Source organism: Oncorhynchus nerka, linkage group LG7 (genome assembly GCF_034236695.1).
Source record: "Oncorhynchus nerka isolate Pitt River linkage group LG7, Oner_Uvic_2.0, whole genome shotgun sequence".
Taxonomy (NCBI): Eukaryota; Metazoa; Chordata; class Actinopteri; order Salmoniformes; family Salmonidae; genus Oncorhynchus; species Oncorhynchus nerka.
The window spans coordinates 62,647,074-62,670,880 of NC_088402.1; the positions used below are offsets into that span (position 1 = coordinate 62,647,074).

General features: G+C 43.4%; 3 protein-coding genes across 5 annotated transcripts in view; all 3 read left to right on the forward strand.

Annotated features, from left to right (window-relative positions):
• Nucleotides 1–862: 862 nt before the first annotated feature.
• si:rp71-17i16.5 (phosphatidylinositol 4,5-bisphosphate 3-kinase catalytic subunit gamma isoform) lies at nucleotides 863–9,415 on the forward strand. 2 transcript variants are annotated; one of them, XM_029664430.2, is made up of 11 exons: nucleotides 863–1,061; nucleotides 1,268–3,270; nucleotides 3,651–3,716; nucleotides 3,886–4,111; nucleotides 4,312–4,406; nucleotides 6,118–6,264; nucleotides 6,403–6,493; nucleotides 6,582–6,712; nucleotides 6,926–7,037; nucleotides 8,277–8,434; nucleotides 8,590–9,415. In XM_029664430.2, exons 2-11 carry the CDS (start codon nucleotides 1,276–1,278, stop codon nucleotides 8,845–8,847), a joined length of 3,279 nt encoding a protein of 1,092 aa, XP_029520290.1. In that variant the 5' UTR covers nucleotides 863–1,061; nucleotides 1,268–1,275; the 3' UTR covers nucleotides 8,848–9,415. The 2 variants fall into 2 exon arrangements, with proteins under 2 accessions (XP_029520290.1, XP_029520289.1); XM_029664429.2 differs by having other exon boundaries at nucleotides 864–1,061; nucleotides 1,263–3,270.
• A 4,342-nt stretch (nucleotides 9,416–13,757) lies between these two features.
• On the forward strand, nucleotides 13,758–18,632 carry si:rp71-17i16.6 (uncharacterized protein LOC100148415 homolog). Of its 2 annotated transcripts, none has more exons than XM_065020685.1 (5): nucleotides 13,758–14,640; nucleotides 14,953–15,105; nucleotides 17,045–17,142; nucleotides 17,683–17,780; nucleotides 17,962–18,632. In XM_065020685.1, the coding sequence occupies exons 2-5, from the start codon at nucleotides 14,966–14,968 to the stop codon at nucleotides 18,172–18,174; spliced, it is 549 nt and encodes a 182-aa protein (XP_064876757.1). In that variant the 5' UTR covers nucleotides 13,758–14,640; nucleotides 14,953–14,965; the 3' UTR covers nucleotides 18,175–18,632. The 2 variants fall into 2 exon arrangements, with proteins under 2 accessions (XP_064876757.1, XP_064876758.1); XM_065020686.1 differs by having other exon boundaries at nucleotides 13,762–14,640; nucleotides 14,953–15,072.
• Nucleotides 18,633–20,184: 1,552 nt separating this feature from the next.
• The window catches only part of lamb2l (laminin, beta 2-like), a 66,127-nt gene continuing 62,504 nt past the window's right edge, over nucleotides 20,185–23,807 (forward strand). The window contains exons 1-2 of the mRNA XM_029664431.2: nucleotides 20,185–20,345; nucleotides 20,566–20,660. The gene's annotated coding sequence lies outside the window, so the exon portion shown is untranslated. The remainder of the gene's footprint in view (nucleotides 20,346–20,565; nucleotides 20,661–23,807) is intronic.

The window sequence follows — 23,807 nt, forward strand, 5'->3', positions numbered from 1 at the left end:
AAGGGGAGGAGACAGATTAAAGAAGGATTTTTAAGCCTTGAGACAATTGAAACATGGATTGTGTATGTGTGCCATTCAGAGGGAGAATGGGCAATGGTATGGTAGTAGGTGCCAGGCGCACCGGTTTATGTCAAGAACTGCAACGCTGCTGGGTTTCTCACGCTCAACAGTTTCCCGTGTGTATCAAGAGTGGTCCACCACCCAAACTGCATTGGAGTCAACATTGGAGTCAACATGGGCCAGCATCCCTGTGGAATGCTTTAGACACCTTGTAGAGTCCATGCCCTGATGTATTGAGGCTGTTTTGAGGGCAGAAGAATGGGTGGGGTGCAACTCAAAGAGACCTCCACAAAGTTTGACTTTTGTTGCCTTTAGAGGAGCTCATGTCTAAATTCAGGAACCTAACTCTCCCGTAATTCACACTCTGGGTACGGGAACAATGACAGGTGAATCTGATGAGCTTTCTGTTCACATTGCCCTAAAAAAGGGAACCGAACCGAGGAATTCAAGCGAACCGAACTCGGAACGAACTGGTGGTCTCACTTCGGGGGCTCTTTTGAGTAGTCAGAGTTCCTTTGGAGTGGTCACACTGTACAAAAAATTAAGAGAACTGCGCTGAGTTCACACAAATTGGCTGAAAGGGACCAAGTATGAAAATACACTAACTAAAAAATCTTTTGCATGCCAGGATGGAAAGCATTTGAGCCATGAGTAACAACAAGCTAAACAGGTTTACACAAATGTACAAATGCTTTGTTATTGTCTCTGTACTTTCATGCGTGCATGTTTCAATCCACAGGGACCTTACTGGTAATGCTTCCTCTGTTAGGTTACCTATCAGTTTACAGTAAACTCTTATCACACCACAACAGAGGAACTCCTTATCAGGCCATTACAAGGATTTATTTCTCTTTGACTTGACTTATGGGTAGCAACTCAAAAAGGAATGAGGAAGTATCCAAGAATTACAGAAGGGGACATTTTTATTTAACTACCTACACACGGAGTCAGTCATTCATTGTTGCTGTGGTAAAGGAACTAGGAAGGACAAATCTGTTCAGGTGAGATTTTTTATAGTTCATCTGAAAGTAAAGCTTTCTATCATCAAGTAAGATGTCATTCTAATCTACAATTTCAGATGAACTGTCTCATTGAAAGGTGGGAATTATGTGTAGGCCATTATGTGTCTGTGAGCGTGCAGTTAATGCACAGTATCAAAACGAGAAAAGCTTTTAATTCTAGATCATTGTTTTTCTTGTTAGTCTAGGAGATTGAATGGCGACTGAATCGAACTCTGGTCAAGGCATCAGGGAATATGCAGATTTTGCAACAGATACGTCTGGAGCCAGCTGCTCTGAGAACAGCCTGGAGTTCATCTGTGAGTTACGCCCAGGTAAGGGCCTCCAGGCTGGGGAGAGGCAAGAGAAAGTCCTGGTAGTGGCGAGGCTACCAGCACAATGCAGTGTACATCAGTTACGTCTTCGTATCTGCATGCAAACTCAAGAGCTGAACTGCCATCCCGATCCATTAAGCCTGTTGGACCCTGAAAAGTTCATACTGCTTTACCCCAAGGGAGAGGACTGGTATGAGATCTTTGACGACTGCCAGGTTCTCCGGACTCTGGATGTACCATGGTCACGTGACTCCCGGGGACGGCAGGTAGCTTGCATAGTGGTGTCGCCTCAGCCAGATGACACAGAGGAGAGGCAGAGCCACCACCGTACCCTGGTCAACCTGATTGGCCATGACCTGGATACAGTAGCAGCAAATAGGCTCGGCGAGCTCAGCTTCACACGCAGGAAGCTGGCTTCTCCCCGCCAGGAAGAGCTAAGAAGGCGGGATGCCAGGGCCTATGCAACAGAGCCATGGACCACCTCAGCCCCCCTCCCAAAAGTCCAGGAGGAACAGCTCAGCCGAAAGATATCAGTCACTATGCATCACAATGACGTGTGCTTCAGTGTAAAGGTGGATTTTAATATAACACCTGAAGGTCTCATAAAGGTCTTCCGAGAAATCATGGTAGATCATGCTCTGGAATGTGAGTCTGGTGACATGGTTCTCAAGGTCTGTGGCAGGGAGGAGTTCCTCTCTGGAGACTTCCCTTTCTCTGACTCCCTGTGGGTACGGCAGTGTCTGAAGTCCATGCAGGCGCTTCATCTGTCTGTGGTCCCCATGGCGCAGCTTGATGAGGACACTGTGAGGGCCGAAGACTGGCCCCTTGTGGACAGCTTCACTGGGCTTTCCAGCTCCCATGAGGAGCTGGCCCTGGAGGGAAAGGATGTGGATGACATCCTCATGATTTCACTCTGGGACTGCAACCGCAAGTTCAGAGTGAAGCTCCTGGGCTTCGACATACCCCAACCCCCTGGCAAGCCTCCTCAGTTCATCCACGTGGAGGCCTCTATCCTCTACGGGAGCAAGGTGGTAACCTCTGTTTGTTCCACACCCAAAGCCTTTGCTGATGAAGTTCTGTGGAACGAGTGGTTGGAGTTTGATATCCTCCTCAGGGATCTTCCCCGTGGAGCTAAGCTGGGCCTGACCATCAATGCTTGCACCCATGATAGCGCCGCAACAAAGGAATTCAAGTCCCCAGCCTCTGGTCTGAAAGCTCCAGACTACCAGAGAGGGAAGGGAAAGCTGCTGTACTTTGTGAATCTCCTTCTGATAGACCACAGGTCCGTCCTTAGCCAAGGGCCACACACCCTTCACATGTGGGCCTATCCCGAGCTGGAGGAAGAGGCTTTTACCTATAAGGCTGATAAGCTTTCCTCTGCCACCAACCCAGACGTGGCAGAATCCATGGCTATCACCTTCCTCCTGGACCGCTACAGTTTCCCTGTGGTTCTCCCTCACAGCACAACCTCCCCTGGATCCTGCTCCCCTCTTGGTCAGTCTTTCCCCTCATCCTCATCCAACTCCAGCTTATCTGATAAAAGCCTGTCTCCCATCGCGAGCGACACGTTTGCCAGATTCTCCTCGTCCCCAGTGACCACAGACAGGGCCCGTCTGAGGAGGTTCAGGGAGGAGAGTGTCCAGTATGCCTCCAACCTCCCCCAGTTCCTGCGCAGCGTAAACTGGCTAAGACCCAGCACCGTGCAGGATGTCCACTGGCTGCTGAGTCACTGGGAACCCCCAGACCTGGATGTCTCCGTGGCCCTGGAGCTGCTCAGTGTGGACTTTGCTGATGAGAGGGTCAGGAAGCTGGCTGTCCAGAGACTGGAGAGCTTGTCTAATGATGAGATGCTGAAGTATCTGCTGCAGCTGGTGCAGGTACATTGAATAGGGGACAAATATGTAATAGATGGAATCAAATGATTGATTTGTCCTTCTGTACATTGAAAAAAACTATTTGAAATAAGTCTTTAATTATAGGATATCTATGGGTAATATGTTATTTTACAGCCTGGTTATTACCTGGTATTTCTTAGAACTGGACAATTGTATTGTAAGCAAACATTCCTCTGTTAAGTCTACATCCATTGTATTTGGTGCACGTAACATAACATTTTGTTTGGTAGAATACAAAGGAGTAACAATTGTTACCAAGAAGTCACTCATTCATGTTGCTCAGCAAACATTGACATAGATTTCACTGTGCACACTGGGATGTTTGTTTACAGTATTGTGTTATTATTTCTCTCCTTTCATAGACTCTCAAAGTGGAGCCTTACCATGACAGCTTCCTGGCTAGATTCCTCATCCAAAGAGCTCTCAGAGTATGTGACCTGTGTGTGAACTTCTATGTTTTAGTTTCCAAGGAATTTATTGACTGTGATTTATTGGGGTCACGGGAGTGAACCTGTACCCTGCTATGCTTGTAATGCATAAATAACATACATTAGCTGTAGTAAGATATACTTCAATTAACTTTCCTCTGCCGTACAGAGCAAGAGGATTGGCCACTTCTTCTTCTGGTACCTGCGCAGTGAGGTGGAGGGCTGCCCGTTCTTCCGTCAGCGTATGGCTGTGGTGCTAGAGGCCTACCTGCTGGGCTGTGGCCATGCCATGCTGAGCAGTTTCATCAGCCAGGTGCAGGCTGTGGAGGCACTACATGAGGTGGCCAGTGTGGTCAAGAGACTCTACCCTGACAAGACGGACCTCCCATCCACAGGTGGGGTTCTGGCCTGGCTCCACTGGGATGTAGAACATAGAACATGTCATAGAATATAAATAGAACAAATTCCATTGGGTCAGAGTGGAAGAAATATATTGCTGTGAACATTGGAATGGTGATACACTTGCCTTTGGAGTGTTATAAAATCAAATTTGATCGAATCATATAAAGCTGGTAACAGATTGTTTGTTCCCCAGCTGCCCAGAAGCTTCAGGAGCTCCTGAGGACATGTAATCTCCCATCAGACTTCCAAGTGCCCTTTGACCCACGCATCAGAGCAGGCAGAATCCTGGTAAGGTTAATTCAGTGTCTGTATGGCAGGAAGGGACATTTTAGCCAGAATGTGTTGTTGCTGTCAGGGTCACAAAAACAACTTACTGTGATTCTAACCCCCCATGTATTTTACACTCTAACTTCAATGAGTTCTCAGGTGAAATTGAACTTGATTTATCTTCAAGGTCCCGAACAGTCATACTGATTCCCATGTAAAATATCCTTTTGAAGTACTTTTTCTCTCATGACTCACTACCAGGAAGTTTGAAAAGACAGGTTGAGTGGGTGTGGAGCTTATATTCATGAGCTCGCATTGACTGACAGCTCTTTGAAACGCCTATGTCAAGACACTTGGATATAGTGTAGTGAGCAATGTTGCAGTAAAATTATGTCATTCAAATTTGGTTATTAACAAAGCAACTCAAACAACATTGAAATTGCATCAATTGTGTAAAAAAATGTATCTCCAATTTGACATGTCTCTTGTGATGCGGTTTACAGCAGCAGTGATGGATATGTTGACATGACAACTGAGTTAAATTTTGAACGATCCTTCCCTCCTATTTTGTTCCATGCTGGCTAAAGACCTAGATAGCCAGTAACTAGCAAACACTAGACACAAATCAAAAGGGAAACATAAGTATCTTTGCCATAGATGAAGTGTAACATTTTAATTATATTTGCTGACACCCAACAGTCAAATTTTGGCACTAGTAGAGTAGCTAACTAGCTATGTAAACCACGCCCCTCTGCAAACACACCTCTGATGTTGGCCTTCTCCGATGTTGGCCTTCTCCGATGTTGGCCTTCTCTGATGTTGGCCTTCTCCGATGTTGGCCTTCTCCGGTGTTGGCCTTCTCCGATGTTGGCCTTGTCCGATGTTGGCCTTCTCCGATGTTGGCCTTCTCCGGTGTTAGTCTTCTCCGATGTTGGCCTTCTCTGATGTTGGCCTTCTCCGATGTTGGCCTTCTCCGGTGTTGGCCTTCTCCGATGTTGGCCTTGTCCGATGTTGGCCTTCTCCGATGTTGGCCTTGTCCGATGTTGGCCTTCTCCGATGTTGGCCTTCTCCGATGTTGGCCTTGTCCGATGTTGGCCTTCTCCGATGTTGGCCTTCTCCGATGTTGGTCCTTCTCTGATGTTGGCCTTGTCCGATGTTGGCCTTCTCCGATGTTGGCCTTCTCTGATGTTGGCCTTCTCCGGTGTTGGCCTTGTCCAATGTTGGCCTTCTCCGATGTTGGCCTTGTCCGATGTTGGCCTTCTCTGATGTTGGCCTTCTCCGGTGTTGGCCTTCTCCGATGTTGGTCCTTCTCTGATGTTGGCCTTGTCCGATGTTGGCCTTCTCTGATGTTGGCCTTCTCCGATGTTGGCCTTCTCCGGTGTTGGCCTTGTCCAATGTTGGCCTTCTCCGATGTTGGCCTTCTCCGATGTTGGCATTCTCTGATGTTGGCCTTCTCCGGTGTTGGCCTTCTCCGATGTTGGTCCTTCTCTGATGTTGGCCTTGTCCGATGTTGGCCTTCTCCGATGTTGGCCTTCTCTGATGTTGGCCTTCTCCGATGTTGGCCTTCTCCGGTGTTGGCCTTCTCCGATGTTGGTTCATGAAAAACATGATTTTGACTGTTCATGACCTTTAATAAATAGTGTTGTTGGTTGTCATTTCATATTATAATATGTTAACAGTCACGTCCCTCTGGCCAATCCCATTCCCAATCCTCCAATCCCCACAACTCTAGCTGGACAGGTGCAAGGTTATGGCCTCCAAGAAGAAGCCTCTGTGGCTGGAGTTTTCCTCCATGGACTCTCCATGCCCCTCTGGTCCCCCTGTAGGCATCATCTTCAAACAGGGGGATGACCTCCGACAGGACATGCTGGTGATTCAGGTGAGTAAAGACTAGCTCAATGATCGGTGGAAAATACGACATTTAAAAAGTGATTATATACTTAAAATGTATTTTTATTTCATTGTTAGGTAATGTTTGATTATATTTGATGGATCAATTTGTATGATATGTTTCCAGACACTGGTGGTGATGGATTCTATATGGCAGGAGAAATCACTGGATCTGAATCTTGTGCCCTATGGTTGCATCTCTACAGGATACAATATAGGTCATTAACAATAGTTCAATATTCAGTCTCTAATTGAAAATGCACTGTGTCACAATCGATTGATAACCACTTACTTCTCTGTTTTCAGGCATGATAGAGATTGTGAGAGATGCCGTCACCATTGCTGCCCTGCAGAGGATCCAAGGAGGCACAACAGGAGCCTTCAAGAACGATGCCCTGTTTGAGTGGCTTAGGGGGAAGTGTCCACTCCAAGAGATTGTAAATAACACATAAATATCACAATTTCTTCCCTAATTTCAATATGGATCAATAGCTATACCTCCTATCTCCACGAATCCCTTTTCAGTCTTAGACACGATACAGTAGTTTATGAGAGACTGTACAGAAGTCATTTCGCTTTTGCCCAGTGACATTGTGACATTTTATGCTCATGCTTTTACAATTCCCTGACCTTCTCCCACCTAATCTCAGCACTATCAGGCTATGGAGAGGTTTGTTAACTCTTGTGCTGGATACTGCGTGGCCACGTATGTGATGGGGATAGGGGACCGCCACAATGACAACATCATGATTACAGACCAAGGTAAGAATGAGAATAGTATTTTACATTTCACTAACAGAAAAGAAGAATGGAAGACACAGCATAAAAGAGTGTTATTTTGTCCCCTCAAAATGTGATGAATGCATTCTAGGTACTCGCACTCAAACCCTGAAAAGGAATACAAAGGAGGCCGAGATGCAAAAATAAACGTAATTTAATACATACTCAAAAGAATAATAAAAGGTGTTAGTGCAAAGCACAAAAAAATTCTAAACAGAAAACAGCACATATTTCGGCTTATATGACATCATCAGTCCGTACCAGTGCTTGTAGAGCACTGATGAAGGCATAGAAGCCTAAACATATTTATTCTCCCACGCAACGGTAACCTTCCATTGCAGCCTGAGTGCAGACCGACCCATCACAGATATGGATTGGGGAAAAATAGATGCATCCATTGGTTCAATATTCTCCAGTGTTTTTATTTTGTTTTAGCAGCCCTAGAGCCTAGTCCGGTACTGACAACCTAATTGAATCCAAAGAATTGCACTATGCAGGTTTTCATTTTGACAAATAACTTCCATTAACAAGAATCCTTAACATAAATGTGAAAAATGTACCCAATATAAATTATTATAATGGTTCAAAATATGTACATTTGTTGTTGATTTGTCATCAACCATTTGCGTGTTGTGTGACTAATTAGTGCACCAATTAGATGTACTAACTGCAGTTAATTTTGCCAAGCTGCTCAAACATTCACGGTGGGCCTTAAGGGAACATGGTTGAGTAACACAGCACTAGATATACGTCTTTGGTGACCTTTTCACTCATGTCAGGTTCACCTTTTCTGCATTATCTGTTTTTTGTTTGACAAAATCTATTTTGTGCTCAGTATTCAAAGACCAAAATAAAGATGAGCATTTGTATGTATTCTAAGCAGATTGAAGCATGTACATTTAGTTGCCAGTGGCAACTGTTTTTTATAAAACGTTTTACATGCAGTACCTGCAATGTAAAAAAAAAAAATCAAGGCAAGGTCATCAGTCTCAATGAAACAGCCTGTCCTTTTTCATATCCTGTCCGTTTTCATATCCTGTCCCTTCTGAATCTGCATTGCTTGCTGTTTGGGGTACAAGGCTGGGTATCTGTAAAGCACTTTGTGACAACGACTGATGTAAAAAAGCGCTTTATAAAATACATTTTGTTGATTGATTCACTGTCCTCTTGATATGGTGAGTGGAGTGTTATAAATGTAGAGCATGTTTTTCTGCTCCAAAGGGAATCTGTTTCACATTGACTTTGGCCACATCCTGGGGAACACCAAACGGTTCCTGGGGGTTAGCAGGGAGAGGGTCCCCTTTGTCCTCACTCCTGACTTCCTCTACGTCATGGGCAGGATCAAAGGTCAACACAGTCTCTACTTCCAGAAGTTCAGGGTAAGCGGCCTATCTGAAGCTCCTCACTTTCTATTAAATGTGAAGACTAAATAACTGTTGGAGTTATTTATTATTTTGTCTTAACCTTGTCTTCTGAGTTTGTGTATGTTTGTGTGGTTGTGTCAAACGAGTGGTTATTCTCTCCCCACTTGCAGGACACATGTACCCAGGCCTACCTGTCCCTGCGCTCCCACTCTCGCCTGCTGGTGACCCTCTTCTCCCTCATGCTCTTGACGGGGATCCCTGAGCTCAGTGCTGCAGAGGACATGCGCTACCTCCGGGACGCACTGCAGGACGACAAGGGGGAGGACAACGCACGGGACCACTTCCACCAGCAGATAGCAAAGTGCGAAGAACTGGGCTGGACAGTTCAAGCCAACTGGTGGATCCACATGTTGGCTGGCATTAAGTAGAACCAACTTCCAGAAACCCATTTATGCCTGAGATTCATATGATTTTGTCATTTGTTTTTAAACCCAACAGAATCAGGTGTTACACAACAGACTGGCATTGACAGGATGAAGTACTCAAGTGTCAGGCCAAATTCACATCCTGCATGAGGGAGGGTTGCTGTTGTGCACCTGTGCGATATGCTCCAGCTGACTAGAATAAATTGTGTTGATTCGAATAAATTGGTATGATAGCATGCGGACAATGTATTACTTCCTTAATGATATTTGAAATGATACAATGACTATGAGGTTAAAGGGCAGACTGTCAGCTTTAATATATCGGGGGAACTGTTTAGAAAGTACAGAACGTTTTGTACATGGTACCCCCATTTTAGGGGACCAAATTATTGGAAAAAATGTACTTATGTGTATTAAAGTAGTCTAAAGTTTAGTATTGGGTCCCGTATTCCCAGCACACAATGATTACATCAAGCATGTGACTCTAAAAAGTTGTTGGGTGCATTTGCTGTTTTGTTTTGGTTGTGTTTCAGATGATTTTATGCCCAATAGAAATGAATGGTAAATCATGTATTGTGTCATTTTGGAGTCACTTTTATTGTAAATAAGAATAGAATATGTTCCTGAACACTTCTACATTAATGTGGATGCTACCATGATTACAGATAATCCTGAATGAATCGTGAATAATGATAAGGGAGAAAGTCATAGACACGCAAATAACATAGCCCCCCAAAATGCCTACCTCCCCTGTTATTGTAATGGTGAGAGGTTAGCATGTCTTGGGGGTTTGATATAAAATGCCGTCCTTTCCTGTTATTGTAATGGTGAGAGGTTAGCATGTCTTGGGGGTTTGATATAAAATGCCGACCTTTCCTGTTATTGTAATGGTGAGAGGTTAGCATGTCTTGGGGGTTTGATATAAAATGCCGACCTTCCCTGTTATTGTAATGGTGAGAGGTTAGCATGTCTTGGGGGTTTGATATTTGTGTGTCTGTCTCACACAAATAACTTTCTCTCTCATCATTATTCACAATTAATTCAAGACTAATCATGGTATACTGAACAAAAATATAAAAATTCAACAATTTCAAAGATTTGACTCAGTTACAGTTCTTTTAAGGAAATAAGTCAATTGAAATAAACGAATTAGGCCCTAATCTATGGATTTCACATGACTAAGCAGGGGTGCAGCCATGGGTGGAGCTGGAAGGGCATAGGCCCACTTACTTGGCAGCCAGGCATAGCCAATCAGAATTAGTTTTCACCACAAAAGGGCTTTATTATAGACAGAAATACTCCTCAGGATCACAGCTCCCTCAGACGATCCCGCAGGTGAAGAAGCCAAATGTGGAGGTCCTGGGCTGGTGTGGTTACACGTGATCTACGGTTGTGATGCCGGTTGGACGTACTGCCAAATTCTCTAAAACAATAAATGGAGTCAGCTTATGATAGAGAAATGAACATTCAATTATCTGGCAATGGGCTCTGGTGGACATTCCTGCAGTGAGCATGCCAATTACACTCTCCCTCAAAACTTGAGACATCTGTGGCATTGTGTTGTGTGAAAAAACTGCATGTTTTAGAGTGGCCTTTTATTGTCCTCAGCACAAGGTGCACCTGTGTAATGATCATGCTGTTCAATCTGCTTGTTGATATGCCACACCTGTCAGGTGGATGGATAATCTTGGCAAAGGAGAGATGTTTACTAACAGGGATGTAAACAAATGTGTGCACAAAATTTAAGAGAAATAAGCTTCTTGTGCATTTGAACATTTCTGGGATCTTTTATTTCAGCTCATGGAACATGGGACCAACACTTTACATGTTGCATTTATATTTTTATTCAGTGTAGAATCCACATGAATGTAGAAGTGTTTAGAAACATATTCTATTCTTATTTACAATAAAAGTGACTCCAGAATGACACAATATATTATGTACCATTCATTTCTGACCGTGAGGGTTTGTAAAGAAAGTGACTAAAGGAAGTGGGAGATAGTGAGGTTATGCATGTATATTAGTACAGATATACAATGTAGTGTGTTTGAGGGGGTCTAATATATTTGTGTACATGTTTGTCCGTCACTTGTATGTGTAGGCCTACTGTAGTGACAGGCAATATGGCAGCATGGCATCATGATGCAGACAGGGATTGTTTCTCAGAAACCCTCATTTTGAGAGTTAATTAAATAAAGCTGTGTGGGTGGAGCCTCACATAGAGCCTGCATGTGATAGTAGGACTAGGGCACTTAGGGGTACAGTGGTGAGGTGAAGGGGGGCAGCATGGACCTGCCTCCTCTACTCACTCTCCTCCCTCTATTTGATGCTCTCTTTTAACGATCCTGGTCGCTTAGCTCGCTCCTTCATCGCCTTTTTCATCCATCTATCTGTCTCCTTTGAAACAATTTCCCACAAATACTAGTTTTTAGTTTTCCTCATCTCTTCCAATGTACTCTACTGTCCTTTTCTCTATTGTCCCTCTCGTTAACCCCCCCCCCCCCCCCTGTAGTGTTTCTGTGTCACTGTGTCAGAGCTGCTTAGTGGTTTGACCTGGCACTGGCCCTGTTCTGGAGCACTGGGTGCCCCCTGCCCACGCCACCAGACAAAGCTCAGACACCACCGCCACCACTCTGCCTACTGCATCAAGGGGTAAGTACATGTCTCTCTTCTAGGATGTCCAGTTCTAGCGAAATATGAAAATGGGGTTGTATTTAGTAATTGAAGTCTATGGGTGTCCATCCATGTAGAAGAGTAACAGTATGGGCAAGAAGGACTATATCCTCTCGCCAGAGCACGTTGACAGAGTTACAGTGACCTGGATATTAAAACAGAGGTGCCGTTCATTAGATAGTTCAGTTTTAGGTCACCATTCAGGGTCTTTTCTCAGAACAATACCAGCGGTGTGCCAGCAAGAAATGTGTGTGAGTCACAGGGGTGGCACAGTGTGTGTTGCCATGGCATGCTGCGGCTTTGTGCAGGGTGTTGGACTCTGTACTGGGCAGGAGGTGGCTGTCTGAGAGAAACTGAAGCTGGGTGTTGTTGTTTTAGAGTTGATTGCTTTCCTTGAATCAATACTCCTCCACTGTCTTCCTTACAAGGGTTTGTTTGTTCGATTGTTTGATTATAGTCATGGCCTCTAGAGGATTCTCACATGGTGGTTATTGTGAGAGATTAACATTAAAGGTATGATTATAACTATAGATATATGAAACTAATCAGAGTAACCAAGGCTGGGGTGTGTTTAGTGAAGGTCCTCTAAGGTCTCACATGGTGGTCACTGCTCCTTGTGAGAGATGGACAGGTATGATGGACAAGTTACGGAGGCCAAGTTGAAATTGATCTCCCTCCCTGTTTCACAAATGATGTTCCATCTATAGATATATGGAACAAGGATAGAATGACGAGAGTCACGGTCCAATTACTCACTTTTCTCATGTATAACAACAGCATTTGGGTGCAAATCAAATAGTTTTTTTTAATGGACATAGAGTAACCGAAGTTACTTTTTTTCTTTTCAATGATTAAATAGCACAGAACAGGATGTAGACCAATATACCGTGTATGAAGGATTAAAAAGACTAAATATCCATTACAGGCCCTGCTCGTGCCATTATTTCTGACAGCATAAGAGGAGAGATCTGTTTTGACTGAAATATCTATGGTGTGTAATTACTAGGTTGTCAGAATTTTCTCAGTTGTTTTGTCCTAGCAGCCTTCAATCTATGTGCAATTATTATGAAAAAATGTAGCCTACTTTTGCATCATTTTGTTAAATATGTGATAGCTACTGGCTAAATAACAGTAATAATCAAGTCTTGATGGTCACTTTAAATGGGTTTGTCCTAATGATATACTGTGCACTATGCTATGCTAGACATGCTGGTAGCCAGGGCGTTATAATTTGAGACCACTGCCCTAGATCTCCTGCCCTCCCCCATCACAACCTGTCTTTGTCACCACGTGGAGATGAGAACGCTCCCCAGGGTGGGGTGAGACACTGCCTGTGAATATCCATTAATATGAGCACAGGTGAAGATTGAGAATGAAATCAGAATGAACTAGTTGAGCGATTGATCAAGACATAATTATATTTTATGTGAGAATAATGAGCCCCATAGATTTCTTTAGATTTTCTCCAGCCTCAGATCTCTCATTGTTTGCATCCTTCCGGAATGAATCCTCCTTGTTCACCTACATGGATGCCCTTGGTTTCTATATGTCATTACCAGAGGGAATGGGAAAGTTCATGAATATATACTGTATGTGATGGTGTGTATGTTCCTCTTCAATGTCGTGTTCTCTTGCAGGGTCCCTGCTTTGAGCTGCAGCGGCCCGTGGCTAACCTGTTATGACATGGTGCAGCGTCCTCTGACCCCCCCATGACGGGGGGCTACTGCAGGGGTACAGAAGGCCCCACAATCAGCCTATATTTTGGAGGGAAATGCCACTGATAGATTAGCCAAGCCAAAATGACTTAATATTAATGAGGAAAGTATCGTTAATTATAGGACATAACATTGAGAGAAATGCATCTGCCAGCACCTGTCTGATTCAAAGGGGTTGGGTTAAATGCGGAAGACACATTTCAGTTGAATGCGTTTAGTTGTACGACTAACTAGGTATCCCCATTTGCCTAAATCTTCTCTATTGGTAATACAAACATCATGATCATCAAACATCTACACAGTTAATTGTAAGACACTATTATATGGGCATATGTTTCTTTACCGTTTATATAGTCACATTTTTGTTTAGACTATTGCTGGCCTTTATTTGGCCTTCTGTTTCCACTTTCCAGGGATGTGACAGATGCTGCCTGGGATCTGCGACCTTTGCCTTTTCCCAGCATGACTGATTTCCTCTGGTGTTCAGAGTGGACTGGGGCTTTCTAGCACCATTTTAAATCAGTTATGTTGAAGGGGCATGGCACATCTTAGTCAACACAGAGAGAAAGGGAGACCTCAGCCATCAAACTGTTCCAGCTATCTCCAGAATCTCATTTTATGGCAACACTGCCTAGGGCTAGGTAGATGTTTTAATTTATTTATAGAGGGGCAGAGATATGTCATTACTGGTCTAACATTTAGTTGAAACGGTTACATTTAATGCCACAACAATTTTGGCATGGAGTGGATCAAAGCAGAGTGTTTGCATGTGATAGTCTGTATGCTACTCGTGTGACAAATCTGACTAGTGGTTTCTTACTATCTTTCTGTTTCTGAATTGATTTAATTATGGTATTCACTGCTTGTCGTGTTTTTCTTCCAATCAGGCTTTCTGTCTTACTCGGCTCGTAATGTAAGATGACTTTCTCACCCCCATCTCTTGTCGTCTCTCACTAATGTATTTATTCTGTTACCTTTTGACTAGTGATTGGTTTGGGATTAACAGGGCGAGTTTGGGCGCGCAGTCTTGGTTAATAATTAGACTGGAACAGACTCACACACACACACACACACACACATCCTGTCAGATGGAGGTCCCTCCATCTGACAGGATGTGAGACAGTGAGAGAGTGATTGAGAGTCAGGAGAGCTTTTGTATTCTCTTCCAACAAGGGGAATTAGGTGCTCCCCGCAGCCTGGCAACCATCACCTCTCTGTGGGCGTAACAACAACCCGCTGCCCCTAGAGTAACAGGGCCCTCTGGAGCTGCTGAGAGATGCAGTGTCTCTACACTGACCACTGATGTGAAACAGAGGCGTTTCTCTGTTTCGTAAAAACAGCCCAGCAGCAAACTGCGCACACACACACACACGGCCCCGCACAGCAGCTTTCATCACCTAATACAGAGGTAGGTTTTACATATTAGCTATCTGTTTGAATTGGTGAGGTCCTGTCACCTCTCTATTTCATGTGATAATGAGCACAGTGTTAAATGAGGACAGAACAGCTAGGGATTTGATTGTGTAATTCTTCCTGTAGATGGGAGAGATGAGGGAGTGCACGATCTCTGATGTGTGATGACTTTGATGTTTATCTTTGTTGCTGTTACGCTGGGTATAGATTATAGAAGACAGATGAGTTGGAAATGACAGAAAATAACTAATACCTTCAACCAAATAATATGGTGTTGACTGAGGACTCCATCCCTGTGCCTGTTCAGCTTCCCTGTCGATATGAGCACACAGGGTATTGAGACAGATGTTCTGGGGAGCAGTCACAGGCCGTCTGAACCAAACACTGGGGCTGGAACTGAACAGGACTACTGCCTCTACCTGCACAGGTACTGGATGTTCGTGTGTTCCTTTGGGTTTAAGTAAGTGAGTGTAGATCTGTATGCTGCACATACAGTATATTGGAACCATATGCATACTGTGTGGATGTTAAATGTACCAATTATATCTGTTTACTTACAGATAATTATTGGTGAATTAGTGTTTATGGGTGTGAATTGTATGTCTTCTCAGGGTATTTTTTCAGAATGCATGATTTAATCTCTGTGGGTATCATACAATCCTCACAACACTACTCTTTTATATAATGTGGGCAATATAATTGGACGGAAGTGTTTGTTTGTGTGATGCAAGTATGGGTTGATATACTGAGGGCATGGTGTGTGTGTGTATGTACAGTGGGGCAAAAAAGTATTTAGTCAGCCACCAATTGTGCAAGTTCTCCCACTTAAAAAGATGAGAGAGGCCTGTAATTTTCATCATAGGTACACTTCAACTATGACAGACAAAATGAGGGGGAAAAATCCAGAAAATCACATTGTAGGATTTTTTATGAATTTATTTGCAAATTATGGTGGAAAATAAGTATTTGGTCACCTACAGACAAGCAAGATTTCTGGCTCTCACAGACCTGTAACTTCTTCTTTAAGAGGCTCCTATGTCCTCCACTCGTTACCTGTATTAATGGCACCTGTTTGAACTTGTTATCAGTATAAAAGACACCTGTCCACAACCTCAAACAGTCACACTTCAAACTCCACTATGGCCAAGACCAAAGACACCAGAAACAAAATTGTAGATCTGCACCAGGCTGGGAAGACTGAATCTGCAATAGGTAAGCAGCCTGGTTTGAAGAAATCAACTGTGGGAGCAATTATTAGGAAATGGAAGACATACGAGACCACTGATAATCTCCCTCGATCTGGGGCTCCACGCAAGATCTCACCCCGTGGGGTCAAAATGATCACAAGAACAATGAGCAAAAATCCCAGAACCACACGGGGGGACCTAGTGAATGACCTGCAGAGAGCTGGGACCAAAGTAACAAAGCCTACCATCAGTAACACACTACGCCGCCAGGGACTCATACCTGCAGTGCCAGACGTGTCCCCCTGCTTAAGCCAGTACATGTCCAGGCCCGTCTGAAGTTTGCTAGAGAGCATTTGGATGATCCAGAAGAAGATTGGGAGAATGTCATATGGTCAGATGAAACCAAAATAAAACTTTTTGGTAAAAACGCAACTCGTCGTGTTTGGAGGACAAAGAATGCTGAGTTGCATCCAAAGAACACCATACCTACTGTGAATCATGGGCTGGAAACATCATGCTTTGGGGCTGTTTTTCTGCAAAGGGACCAGGACGACTGATCCGTGTAAAGGAAATAATTAATGGGGCCATGTATCGTGAGATTTTGAGTGAAAACCTCCTTCCATCAGCAAGGGCATTGAAGATGAAACGTGGCTGGGTCTTACAGCATGACAATGATCCCAAACACACCGCCCGGGCAACGAAGGAGTGGCTTCGTAAGAAGCATTTCAAGGTCCTGGAGTGGCCTAGCCAGTCTCCAGAGCGCAACCCCATAGAAAATCTTTGGAGGGAGTTGAAAGTCCGTGTTGCCCAGCAACAGCCCCAAAACATCACTGCTCTAGAGGAGATCTGCATGGAGGAATGGGCCAAAATAACAACAACAGTGTGTGAAAACCTTGTGAAGACTTCTGAAAACGTTTAACCTCTGTCATTGCCAACAAAGGGTATATAACAAAGTATTGAGATAAACTTTTGTTATTGACCAAATACTTATTTTCCACCATAATTTGCAAATACATTCATTAAAAATCCTACAATGTGATTTTCTGGATTTTTTTGTCTCGTTGTGTCTGTCATAGGTAAAGTGTACCTATGATGAAAATTACAGGCCTCTCTCATCTTTTTAAGTGGGAGAACTTGCACAATTGGTGGCTGACTAAAAACTTTTTTGCCCCACTGCATGTGTTTGTTTGATCAGCTGCTGTCTCTCGGTAGGCTGTTCGGGAAGGAGACAGCTGAGTACTTCCTCAACCCATCTCCTGTCCACACTTCCTCACCCACCTGGTACACACTACTGATGAAGAACATGGGAGGTAACTGTTATAATACAAAAGTACATCTTCCCTTTTAGGTGACAATGTTGTATGCAAATTTTGTATGCAAATGTCCCCTTTTTTGGTGGTGCAACTGGTTGGAACATTTCCAGAAGGCATTCAAGTGTGTTCTAACTGGAGCGGGAGGAAGTGGTACAGCCCAGCTAAGCATGCACTGTGAGGTCCACCATTTCACCTTTCTGAAAAGTCCCATTATCCAGCCTCGTATTTCAACAGACTAATTCCCACTGCTAATGTATTAATTGCCACCTAGTGTCTTGTAATGTGTTGTATATAGCTTTTCATGTGACCAGTGTGCCTCTGTGTTATGTATTTATTGTGTTGTGTAGCCAGAAGAACCAACCCTCAGAGCCTGGTTCCTCTCTAGGTTTCTTTTTAGTTTTTGCTAGCCGCTGTGCTTCTGTCTCTGCATTGCTTGGTCTTTGGGGGTTTTAGGCTGGGGATCGTTAAAGCTCTGATGTAAAAAGAGCTATAAAAAGGGCTTTCTAAAATACATTTGATTGATTGATTGTGTGTCAGATGAGGTGAGTGCTGAGGCCCTGTGGGACACCTTGAGAGAACACTCCACCAGACGACTCAGAGACCTTGAGGAGGAGGAGGAATCTGAGTCTCTTGAGGTCAGGCTAATTATTCATTACACTGGCTAATAAGTACTAATGAGTAAAGACCCTGAGCGGTTCCTGGTCAGGGTCACATTGTCAGCAAAAGTCAGGGATAAAAATGCAGAACAAAATATGTTTGAGGTTGATATTTCTCATAGACAGCTATGACTTCACTTTCTTGTCCCTTTGTCCACAGTTGGTGAAAGCCTCTGTGAACCAGGATGTACAGAGAGAGCGGGGTCACCTACAGCACCTGGCAGGGGTCAGGTATATGTTCAACCTGGCCCAGCTCCACCAGGCTTATTCTGCCCATGTTCTCTCCCTCAACCATCCAGCTCTGCTCCTAGATGACCTGGAGGAGCTTGAGGGACCACATAGTTACCTACCTATCTCACAAATAAACAGGTGAAGGGAAACCTAGCATTATTAAATAAGCATTAGCTTATACTATTGGTAATATAACTACTATAACTACTTCCAAAAGCCTTGCGAATTGAAAATCATTTAAATCAGATGTAGAGACCAATCTTGGGTCAGAGTATCATGTATCTTTTTATATTTGTGTTATTAAATGTGCTTATGCTGTGTTATTCGTATTGTAACAAAAATCAATTTGTGTCAGTGAAATTTGAATTTGTGTGTAATGCTGGGACATATCTTCCACAAGAGGGCAGTCCCAGATTAAGTGGATGAATGTTTAGTTGAATTTATGCTGGTAGTTTTCACTTTAATATGACAAGCTGTACTTTCAAAATTGCATTTCTATAATTTCCACTCATAGTTTTCAACAAATAGTCATTATTTTATTTGCGAAACTGTGTATAATTTTGTGAGTTTGTAATTAAAAGTGACAAGTGGCAAGTGTAATTGATTGAATCATTCAATGTCCAAAATAATAATAAGTATTATCAATCAAAATCCCCATATTGATCCTAAATGTATACCATAAACTATCAGCTGAATGAAAAGAGCTATGAAGCATCTTCACTCAAGAGCATTGCTTTATACTGTATGTTTGTGTGCTTGTATGGTTGGATGTGGAAGAGTGTGTGAGTGTGATTGTGCATCCATGGCTGGAACCTGAAATATGTCAACTCAGCACTCTCCAATGACCCCTGACCCCTGTTATAGACACATCATTGAATCCTACTACTCACTGCTCCGGTTCTCAGGGCAACGAGCCTCCATACCAGGCTCCTGATTGGTGGTATGCAGGCCCAAATGATAAACACACTAAACATAAACGTCTGATTGCAGCCAAACACAATGAGTATGAAAGCAAGAAGGTACTTTAGATTTCACAGTGGTTAATTTTCCCTGACCATTGCCATGCATCAATCACCTGGAGGAGTACAGCTCTGTGAAATTACAGCCCCAAAACCCACAATTTGACATCCCTGAAGCAGGAAGGAAGATGGGTGGTGGGAGAGGGGTGCGTGTGATGGTGTCCGTCCATCATTTATTAACTGTGCCAATACTGCCACTGACTTCACGGAAGTGTATAATTCAGACCTATATAGCCCTGAGCCCACAAATCCTAAAAATACACAACATAATACAAAATATAATACATTTTGCAGTCCTACGGACTACTGTATGTACGGAGCTGAGTTATGCTCGTTACTCCAAAATAACAATTTGACCCTCAAAAAACAATTAATTAATAGACCCTCACAAACCAAACCAATAAATCCATTCTTTGCCCTCACCTGTCACATTAACATATTTTTACACCTAGGGTGGGGGGGGAATGGAGGAGGAGGTATATTTATAACAATCCCTGGTCCAGTTAGCTCTAACAGCCCTCTCTACCGTGTTGGTGTTATGATGAGGGAACCCTTTAGTGGGAGGGAATGTGAGGTATGCTGAGGCAGGACTTGTTTATGGATCCTAAGTTGTATTTGTCTGTGATGGGGACAACTCCAAACCCAATACAATAAATCAATACAGTAATGAACAGCAAACTACATAACAGATTTACCACACTACCCATCCCCACACAATATCACCCCCATCTGCCCCTTGAACAACAGACTGCTCTCTTGTTCCTGTGCTCTGCAGAAGTCTGTTTTCTGAGGTTTATCTCCCAGTCGGATTTGGCTGGCACCAGATAATGAGCTTGTTGATGGCGTTTGTCATCATCATTCTATAAAGATGTTTATATTCCTCATAACAAAATACCCAGCTGCAGTACCTACAACAGGCTTACATGGAGGCACTAAAAAAGCAAATACAAAATTATTTCTGACAAAGGAAATGACCCATAACCTAACTATTAAGAATTATCACGGGAAATGAAGAAATGAAAAATGTTCAACCCCCCCCACTCTTATTACCATTTATGATCCTACATTTGTAACGACTGGGCAGATACCTGTCCTGGTCAGAGTTATTGGGGAGGAGCGGGAAATTAATATTTGTAGAAAGATTACAGACAGAGAGAGGCAGGTGGGAAAAGGAGCAAGTGACTATTACGGGAAATTATAATAAACTAGGTTTAGGGCATTGCAATGTGTATCAAACAAACCGAGCCTTTGTTCTTCTTCGTCCAAGTTTAACTTTGATGTCCTGAACGATAAGGTAACATTTCTGTCGTCTTAACGTCAGCCTTTAACCTACCTGCTACCTGACTGAAAGACGTCGATGTCGGGGGTTGAACGGTGTAGTACTGTAGCCCAGTCAGTATAGCGTCAGGGTGAACAGAAACCTACCTTGTTTGTACAGTAGGGTAGGCCTACATATATATATATATATTCACTTTGATAAACGCTGGTTTCTACTCCTCCTCCTTTCTGTGCAGTACTGGACTGCAGACCAAACTGTACACAGGACTCATACAAGTGGTCGAGGCGGGCTAGGAAGCAGAGACAGTGGATCAGAGAACGTGGTGAGCAGGTGAGACTACTACACATTTTTACCTTTCGTTTTAGCTGTAGAATTAAACTTCACTGCCCTCTGTATTTCTCCAACACTTATCGGGCGTTGACGGTAATAAATAACTGCTGTTATGCGACCGTTTATCCTGAACCTGTGTTTGTAGAACCCTGAGGAAGTTTACAGAATAGGCTAGTGTTCAAAGTGACATTGATTTATGGGAGGTACTGTATCCTACTCATTATAATCAATGTAATAACTTCCATAGTTTGCATCTAGTTTTCATGCAGATGGATATTAGGTAGCCTGTACACATAAAGTGATTCAGCTTGCTATGGATAATCAGATATTGACAATCAGGAGCTGCAGAGGTATCTCATCATCTGTGGTCAAATATTGTCACCGAAAGATATGGTAGGGAGGAAGATCATAGGCCAACACTCCAGCTCCCAGTCCTAACCCCTGGTCTGCTGACTGAGATTTTAGTACAGGGAACAAGGCAAGTTGAGATAAAAATGGAAGGAAAATTACAGTAGTTATGAAAATAATGACATTCATGAACATTCACTGAAGTATACAATTTTCCAAGAGTTTGGTCTTTCTCTATACCCATTTCTAACTTCTTCCTTATATTTGCTGTTGGGTTCACACGATACCTTGTTCCTGTTTTATTACTGCTTGACACCAGAGCAGCTCTGCTCTGTGCTGTGCATGGCCCTCTGCCACTCCACTGGCCACAGGGTCAGGGCGAGCAGATTACTGACACCATTTCACACATTCCACTGGGATTAGGAAGCTACTCAGTTTAACATTGAAAGGGGGACCTCAATCACTTTCAGTCACAGTAAAGATTTTTAGATTGATTAGGGAATCCCCAATGTATATGTAGAACTATTCTATGACATGAGGCTTTAGCTGGAAAATAGCCCTTATGCATCCTTCTTACTTTTGTCTGTTAACTGTGACATGAGTTGGACAACATTGACCATCACTCTTAGGTTTGTGGACCCTGCTGGCACTTATTTGCAAATGTTCCCAATCAATGGCACTGTTTGGATTGCCTCACGACTCCAACTGAATTGTTCCGTAGCTCTACCGTTCCCTATAGACTTCAGTCTGAGACAGCCATCATTGAAGTCATTTGTGGTGATGTCAAAAGGAGGTGTGTTGTACAAAACAAAGTCATCAGCTATTGGATCATCTCTAACCAATCAGAATATCAAAGCCAATGACACATTTTCAAACGCTGCTTTACCCACGTGTGTTCTGGCTCTGGTTCAACCCGGTTTCTGGGACCAATCATACGGTCTAAAATGAATTTCCCGTCTGGAAATCTTCAGAGAGGTACTCAGATACAGACTCGTTGCAGAGAAGCCACTAACGGCCATGGGTGTGGCGTAGCGTTTGGTTTGAGCAAGGAGTTTGGGTAGCCAGGCAACTGTTTAAACATCTGAAAGGTTTCCATGGCCTCTGTCTGTGGGCTTAGTTAGTATAAGTTTAATCAGCTCCTGGTTGGTATTTAGCCCCACTGCTGTGTGTGTGTCACTAACCTAAGGGGTTCAAGAGATCTGCAAGTCTTGGCCCCAAGCAGCCCTGGGAGGGCGTCAGCCTCATCTCTCATCCCAGCCCGTCAGCACCTGCTGCCTCAGCCGTTGCCCTGTTCTGCTCTGAGGAGCTAGTGTCTGGAGAGGGGCCCCTTCCAAAGCCCAAAAACACTGTATCAATATGTCTTTGATATTTGAGATTCTCTCTGGGGTTGTGATTCGAACTTAATCATGTTCCTTGACTGAAATCACCCCCTTGTTTCCACCTGACATGGGACTTGGGACTTGTATTAGTGATTAGTCTCTCAATTACATCTGGCTTTGGTTCGGCTTACAGTGTGACTCCAGACAGCTGTTCAGCTACAATGTAAAGAGATAATTGAAGATAAGCCCCTGTCTGTCAAATAATGTAATGTACCCTTGGCAAAACCATGTGATTAAAGCTGTCTGATGGAATAATACATTACTCACAGTTGAGGCCTAGTCTGTCTTCACAGAAGATGTCATCTTAACTCTTTGATAAAGGGATCTTTAGGAAATCCATTTAATTATCAGTAAAGTCACACTCGCACACACACATGCTCGCACAGACGCACGCACATGCACATCCTCTGATGATCCGAGCTGATGCTAATCTCCAGGGAAATGCCTGATTGCGTCTGAAATATATCTCACTAATAACGGGAAACCATTCAAACTTGTGGCCACACCCCTTTGTGAAGGAGCTGTCAAAATACTCTGCCTGTCTCCCATGTAAGCTGTCCAAGCAGTTGTCTTCTCCTGGTAACTCTGAATAAAGACAAATGAATAGAATAATACACATATGCTCATCCTGATGTTCTGGAAATGAAGTCTCACTATCTTCTCTCTTGGTGACTGAACAACTGATATGCATTATGGCATTGTGCATACACTTAGAATTCACCAACTTTGGTTATAATCCATTTGACAGAAAGTCAGAGGCAGTAGTCTTTAAGCTACATGTCCCTAAAGTGCCCTCAACTTCAGCCCAGACACAGAGCACATCTTTGAAAATGTCTTGAATATTTATCATTGTAATGAGTCATAGCTCAACAAATTATTACAAAGAGATAGGAGAATGTACAGGTAATGGCCAAACTATCGGAAACACTTGAGTAAATGAGGGATACAAAGTATATTGAAAGCAAGTGCTTCCACACAGGTGTGGTTCCTGAGTTAATTAAGCATTTAACATCCCATCATTCTTAGGGTCATGTATGAAAATGCTGGGCAGGCCATTATTTTGTCTACCGTGGCTATGCCGCCTGTAAAGATCAGGAAGGGCCGCATACTGTTTCAGCTCCCAATTCACTGCTTTACTGACTACGTTTTGATCCAAAACGGATCTTCGTCAGGTCAAACAGAATGAGTGCTCACTTCCCAGAATGCACACATTTCACCTCATATGACCATTACACACATGACGCATGGTGGGTGTGGAAACTAATCAATTAACTTTTGAATTAATCCCAGAGGTACATGTGGTCATAAAGGATGATGTACGCACAAATGGGTTCAAGGTAAAACCTAGGCAACAGTAAAAAAAAAAATTAAAAACATGTTGGAAACTGTTGGAACACGTGCCCATGTGACCATTACACGC

Bases quoted from the DNA above. Each gene is read 5' to 3' on its own strand.
- si:rp71-17i16.6 (XM_065020685.1), top strand. From the start codon at position 14,966: ATGAGCACACAGGGTATTGAGACAGATGTTCTGGGGAGCAGTCACAGG. The intron at 15,106-17,044 runs GTAAGTGAGTGT...GTCTCTCGGTAG, and splicing joins GTGTGTTCCTTTGGGTTTAA to GCTGTTCGGGAAGGAGACAG. The intron at 17,143-17,682 runs GTAACTGTTATA...ATTGTGTGTCAG, and splicing joins ACTGATGAAGAACATGGGAG to ATGAGGTGAGTGCTGAGGCC.
- si:rp71-17i16.5 (XM_029664430.2), top strand. From the start codon at position 1,276: ATGGCGACTGAATCGAACTCTGGTCAAGGCATCAGGGAATATGCAGAT. The intron at 4,112-4,311 runs GTGGGGTTCTGG...TTTGTTCCCCAG, and splicing joins GACGGACCTCCCATCCACAG to CTGCCCAGAAGCTTCAGGAG. The intron at 7,038-8,276 runs GTAAGAATGAGA...TCTGCTCCAAAG, and splicing joins CATCATGATTACAGACCAAG to GGAATCTGTTTCACATTGAC.